This window comes from Stegastes partitus, unplaced genomic scaffold, assembly GCF_000690725.1.
Source record: "Stegastes partitus isolate 25-593 unplaced genomic scaffold, Stegastes_partitus-1.0.2 Scaffold302, whole genome shotgun sequence".
Lineage (NCBI taxonomy): Eukaryota > Metazoa > Chordata > Actinopteri > Pomacentridae > Stegastes > Stegastes partitus.
In genome coordinates, this window is record NW_007578033.1 from 524,069 (window position 1) to 531,049 (window position 6,981).

Consider the following 6,981-nt stretch of genomic DNA (forward strand, 5'->3'; position numbering starts at 1 on the left):
TACAAACTTACTTGCTTGATTGTCTGTGTCTTTACTGTTTTGTGTGTGTAAATAGATGCATGTAAATACACTTACTTCTTGTGTAAAGGATGGCAGCTGCACCGGGATTGGACAGCAAGGTGGAAATCAGAAATGAAGAGATCCAGCAGAGCAAGGAGGAGGAGGAGGCCAGCACAGAGCTGACAGAGTTGCAACTTCTGTGAGCATCATAAGCACACAGGAAAATAGTGGCAAGGAGGTGTCGAGGGGTAGAAACTTCAGAGAGTAACATGACCATTACCTTTTAAATCATTCTTAAAATGACAAATATCAGTCAGTTGTTAAATGTGAGGGTGAAACAACTGGCAATTTAGATCAGGGTAGACACAGAACAGACTGAAGGCACTGCACTGTATTTTACTGCTGGAAACTATGGCAACCTTTGTATGAACTTTAATAGCCGAGTTTCCCAAATTAAACTTACAGACTTCAACAAAGTAGTTTTTTACACTGTGACTAATCCCACTTTTTAATCCAGATATTTATAACATTTGGTTATAGATATCAGTCGACTCCTGCATTCAAGGAAAAAAAATTACAATTCTGAAAGTTATTGAGTCAATGAGGTTCAAGGTTACTTTATTAATACCTGTGGGTAGATTTGTTTTGCAGAAAACACATTGAACCTGAAAGGCAAGAGACAAAAAAGTGCTCAGTATTCCACCATGAACAGGTATATTGACCTCACAAATGAACCCAATGCCTTTTGAGTGCCACAAGATGCAGATTTTATGAACATACATGTTTACACCTTATAGTAGGATTGAACAATATGGGGAAATGAATAATTAAATAATAACATAAATAAAGTTCTATTCTATTCTATGCTATTCTAAAATATATATTTTGCAATTTTTCTGGCAGATATTGTGATTTTCAATACAGTTTACAATCAGGCTTCAGCTCAGTATTTGTTTTAGAATATGTAATAGAGCATTATTACATGACACCATCAAATCAACTGTGCTGATTTAATAAAAAATCAAATTTTGAGAAAATAGGACCTTTCTGTATTGAGTCTCTGACAGTGAAAGGTCAGTCATTCATGACTGAAGAGTGGAATCTAAGTATTGGGCATTTTGTAGTAAAGTGATAAAACATAAACCGTTGGTCAAATGTGTTACAGAACGTATCCTAAATTTGAGTCTTTGATTTGTTAATTGCATTGTTGCAGGTGTCTTAGTGTGAGGGTGGGTAAAAGGTGTGGTGACTGTAATAATTCAGTGTGTTTCCTCTGCTGTCGTTCTCCAGCCCTGAGTCCTACAGGATAAACTCTATCAGTGAGATCCGGCTGCTGGCCATCGCTGACAACTTCCAGCATCAGTACTCCCACTTGTTTCCTGATCGCAAACTGCTGCTGCTCTGCCCCGTCAACGAATGTGGTGTGAAGGTAACACTGACAATCACATAAAACAAATACTGTGTGAATCTTGGTTTAATACTGTGTAGGGTTTCAGTGTGGTAGAAAATAAGATATACTTATTTCCCCACACTAAAGCAAGTGATTGCATTAATTACAATTATTAAAACCAACCTTTGAATTATTCGTCCAGCGATATAATCTCAGAGTCAGCATAATAATTCTAATAAATTGTTTACTCTTGGTGATCAATCAAGAGTGTTTTATAAAGTTAAGGGAATTAACTTAGAGCTTAGGTAACTAAAGATCAGATATGTAAAGTGACTGGATGTAAGCTATAGAAAACACAGGAAACAACTGTATACACACACACACAACATTTATTACTAACTAAAACAAACAAACAAATAACAACAGCAAACATAAAATATAAAATACAAACAATGATGAAAATGCTGGTTGAGAAATATGAATGTGAAAACCTAATGTGGAACAGAGTGATGGCTTGGAGACTTAAAAGTCTTTTCACCTGAAGCAGCAGATAATCTGTTAAATTTGGAATATTGGTCGGAAGGCCAATTGTAATCATAAAACACCCGTTTACAGACAGAAGCTTGATACTTGCAGTTTCCCGGGTGCAGCAGCGTCTGGGAGACGAGGCCTTCAGCTTGAGTTGGATTAGGGTGTGGCAGTTGAAGTTGCTACATTGGACCAAAGTGAGCAGCTCTACGGCAGTTAGAGAATGCCGCTAGAGAATGCCCCAAAGTGAGCATCTCTCCTGCAGTTAGAAGAAGCCGCTAGAGAATGCCACTGCTTTTCGGGTGAAGAGGCTTTTTAATAGTAAAACGACTGACCAATCACAGCGAGCTCCGCTCCCAGGGGGGCTGTTAGATATGACACTCAAGTATCACAGGGAGGTCATGAGGTGGTCAGAGTCTTGCTCTGAAAGTAACAATGTTCCTTCAGAACTATATGTACTTTCAATTATACAAAGTTAAGTTTGTTGGAAATTAATGTGTCACATGTAGAGCTTCACGGGGAGTCTAAACATGATAAATCTATCTCTGACGGTTACAGAAATAACACAATGCTTAGGATATGGTTATATAACAAGCTGATAATTTAAAGAAGGACTTATCCAACTGTAATTAAGCTTTGGAGTATTTATCAGGACATGGTATAACATAACATTTAACAATTAAACGTAACACAAGATAATAAGGCACATCTTCTGGTGCTGTGTCTTATTGTTTATCCATGAGTTTTAGTTGTTAGGTTCCTTTGTTGCATGCCACAGGAAATGAGGGGTCAGCAGAGCAATACGTTAAGCCCGGGGCACTTCATTGCGCCTGGCCATCTGGACCACTTATTAAGGTCTGAGTGGTGTTCAATGTTTTTCTTTGTCTTCCCCCAAAAGCTTCTTTGCGTTAGATCCTTTGAAGCTCCGATAGGTGTGATAAGGGAATTCCTAAGGGAGCTCTGCTTCCTCACTCCTCCGAGTCTGCAGAGCTGATTTACATGGAGCTGTGACCTGCAGGACAGTTTTGTCTTTTTTATGGCATGTGACTTGGATGCTGGAAAGTTCAAATTAAGTTGTTTTTTTTTTTTAAATCCTTTTGGGCATCTGTGTCTGTCCATATCCTACAACTGTGTATTTCCTGACATTCAGAAGTTTGTGTCGACGACAGTCCGGCCCACCACAATGGTCCCCCCTGAACTTTTGACCTGGCAGGGCTGTGCTTTGTTTGTGGCCAACTTTCTGACCCTGGAGCCTTTGGAGCCGCCTGTGCATCTGGTAAGGAAGGAAACCGAGAAAATAGGTTCACCCACTTGTCTCTGAAGTTGTTTCTATGCCATATTTGCGTTTTAACACCCGCATTGAGCAAGTGTTTGATGCTTATGTAGTAATGGATGTGTCAGAGAAGGTTTCTATCATAATGCTGCATTATGTCATGGAGATAATGTAACTACCAGTTTCTGACTTGTAAATCCTAATTATGATTGACAAACTTAGATCTTAGGAAACGTATGTGAAATAATTTGGAAATACCTGCAAGGGCACCCAAATCCATGTGCTGTTGCGATTGACTTAAGTAGTCTGACGTTCACAAGTCAAACTATTAGAGATGACATGTAATTGTTCTGAAAAGCGGAAGCTACTGTTTGTGCATTAACTCAAATTGGGTACTGTCGTAAGACAAGGGCAAGTTTGTTTATATAGCAATTTAAATTACTTTACATAAAATATAGAAAGCATTTATGTTGGTGATTCCTGATCACCTTACTGTGCAACTACTGAACAACCACTGCTTTTGGTGTCATGGGGGATCTGGGAACCCAGGTGCAGACACAGACAGGTGAATTAAATGAGAGAGTTTATTAAATGACAAATTTACCAGAAACCAATGTAGAGGGGGGAAATAGAACAGGGAAAACCAGACTGAAATCAGAAAAGGGGCAAAATTACAAAAACCTGTGAAATACTCCACATTAATACCAAGGGTGGGAACCTAAGGAAAGTAATGTAAAAAAAAAAACAAAACTAGAACAACAAAACAGAGATACAATACAAGGTAAACTGAAGGGGCAGACAGGCTCAGGGAATTTTTGGATCTGGTGAGGGTTGGGAAAAAGTTAGAACAAAGCTGGGGGGAGGTACAGGCTGGTTCAGGGAAATCCAGTTGAAAGCAGGTTGGGGATCAGAGGCAGAAACATGAGATGAACATCTATGGTCTGGTTGGGTGTGGTGGACTGAGCAGGGCTTTTATTGCAGGAGGTGGAAGATGGAGTGCAGGTGAGCCGATCCCCATGCACAGCTGTCTCCAATATCTGCAATCAGGCAGGCTGAGCAGGGCTGGAGTGACAGAGGGTGAGCAAGGAGAGGAAAGAGAGATAGAGAGGAGGGAGACAGGCAAGGGCTGGGGCCAAGGCTGGGGGGTCATGACATTTGGTTTAGTTTATTCGAATATGCAGGGTCTTTCCTGGGTTTTTCCTGCTCAGAATGGGCTTTGGGAGGCACAGTAACAGTGGCATTCACGTGTACAACAACTGTGCTTTTTAAAAATCATTTCTGACCATTCAATTAACAAAAATGTCTATAAAATTTTGTAAATAAATCCCCAATCAACAAAGTTGATTAAAACTTAAATTGCTATTTTTTATTCTCAATTCTTATCATTTTGGTGCTGGTGATTTTCCTTGGTACTGTCTATAACCCCCTTGTAGGGTGCTACTATACAGGAAAAACCTTGATAAAACAAGTACGACAGTGAGATCGACAGTGTATGGGACATTTTGGTCCCTTCACAATCAGTTATCTGGTACGTAAGAAAATAATGTTATCTGGTGTAAACCCTTAAAAATTGTAGCAGAATGTTCTAAAAATACACAAAAACTTTCTGAAACTGGTGTAAAATGTTCAAAAAGTGGTGTAATATGTGTTAAAACTTGTCTGGAACATTATAAAAACTAGTGTCAAATATTTTGATACTGGTGGGGGGGAAAAAACCCAAAAAGCTGGTTGAAATTGTTCTAAACCTGGTGTGATTTTTATTTATTTTATTTTTTTTAATGGTGTAAAATGTTATAAAACTAGTTTGAAAAGTGTTAAAACATTTATGAAATCTTATGAAAACTGGTCTGAATTATATTCTTCGTGGTGTGAAACTGGTGGGAAAAACATTAAGACAAATTCAATCTCAATTTTGATTTTTTAAGTGTAAGCACAGCCTGCAGTTCAGCTGAAAATTCACAGCATTTTTGTCACGTGGCCATGGGCCACAGCTGAGTCAGATATGGTGCCAGTTTTGCTGATAAGTGCAGAATTTCTTTTCTACAGGATGCAGCTACGTCGTAGGACATTTTGGTATTTTTGGCATATGATATACTGTATATTGGGACATCCTTTTCTACCATGCTCTAACATACGGTAGTATGGTATTGGCTGACTATGACTATCATTGAGTGAAGTGTTTCTATAAAATGACACAGCCTGTCAGGAAGGTAATCTTCCATAAAAATCCTACAATGCTCAGGCCTATGTTAAAATTTGCAAAATGTGACTCCTCTTCAGTGTGTATGCCTGACAGTGATGTGTGTGTCCTGTCCCAGCCCAGGCACCTGTTCTCCTCCACCACAGTGCTAAAGAGGCAGCGGGCTACCTGTTTTGAATTTGCTACCCTGCTGTGTAGCCTACTGCTGGGCAGCAACTACGATGCCTATTGTGTCAGTGGCTATGCTATCAAAGAGATGTGTCTGCTTGACCAGAGCCTGCAGGAGTGCCCCCTGCTGGACACTGAAGCCAAGGTGAGTACCAACACTCTAAAGAAACAAACAACATAAAGTGTGTTATTAGGGTGTTAAGCCACCCCATGGAATTCTCCAAGTCTCTGGAAGAACAATCCTCCAACAAATATTTCCTCATTTGGTGTTTTAATGACAGTGGTAGAGACCGCTGTCTAACACATTTATCTAAAATCTCCCATATGTGACGGCTCGTGGCCGCTCGGTGTGCGTGCAGAACCCAAACGAAGAGGAGACAGGGAGAAGGAACAGGTTTATTTCAGGGGAATCCAGGGGAAATGGGTCACCAGGAAGAATAGAATAGAACTTTATTTCTTAGCTACGCAATAAACTGTGAATTTGATGTGTTTGTGCTACGCTGTTGCAGCACAAATCGCTGCTAACGAGTGATGTAATTAATTGCGCGAGTAGTGTCCGAAATGTTACTTTGCCGAGGTGCACTATATAGTGCACTTTATAGTGATCACTATATAGGGAGTGAGTGGGTGATTTCGGACACAGCCCAAGTGAGAAGAGGCTTTATCCTGTCTGCTGATCAGACGATGAGCCACAGCTGTGCCGGTGAGGGAGCGTCCTCCTCCGATCGGCCCCGCCCAGCCTGAAAGTTAAAGACACACAGAAAAACCACAGGTATCCGACGCAAACAATGAAACGTGTCCATAACCGCCACACCATAGGTGTTCAGTTGGGTGAGACCTGAGCTGTGTCCGAAATCACTCCCTATGCCCTACATAGTGCACTATATAGGGTGCACGCCATTTTGTAGTGTTGTTCGAATTCTCAGCTGTAAATTTCATCCACTATATAGTGCACTCAAAATATCCCACAATGCACCGTAAAAAGTAGTGTACAGTCGATGGTCACTAACCGAGAAAGGTCTGACTGCAGCCGGAGCCAAGGCACAGCCGCTACAAACCACGCCCCTACAAACTACGCCCACATGACGCTACGTGGCTGTGGGGTTCCACAGCATGTCAAATGTAAACAGAAGGGAAATAAAGCAATAATGCAGTAACGGGAGCAATTTTACCAACTTTAACGTTAGATTCACACCATTAAATGCCTTCCAATGCAAACAATGTGCTTGATACAATAAATTGAACAAAAAAAACCCCAAACAAACAAACAAACAAACAAACAAAACAGAAAGCAATGTAAATAAATGGGACTGCAAATGAAAATTAGCTTTCTGCTAAATCTGGTGCATGCAGCCTTTTTTTTTTTTTGACTAATGTACACAAGTTTATTTTGAACTAAAATTAATATATATTATTATTTTT

General features: G+C 40.1%; 1 protein-coding gene across 1 annotated transcript in view; it reads left to right on the forward strand.

Moving 5' to 3' along the window:
- Positions 1 to 89: 89 nt before the first annotated feature.
- The window catches only part of ccdc135 (coiled-coil domain containing 135), a 27,460-nt gene continuing 20,568 nt past the window's right edge, over positions 90 to 6,981 (forward strand). Inside the window, exons 1-4 of the mRNA XM_008283219.1 lie at positions 90 to 199; positions 1,291 to 1,429; positions 3,069 to 3,194; positions 5,510 to 5,704. Coding sequence (XP_008281441.1) covers positions 90 to 199; positions 1,291 to 1,429; positions 3,069 to 3,194; positions 5,510 to 5,704 — 570 coding nt within the window. The remainder of the gene's footprint in view (positions 200 to 1,290; positions 1,430 to 3,068; positions 3,195 to 5,509; positions 5,705 to 6,981) is intronic.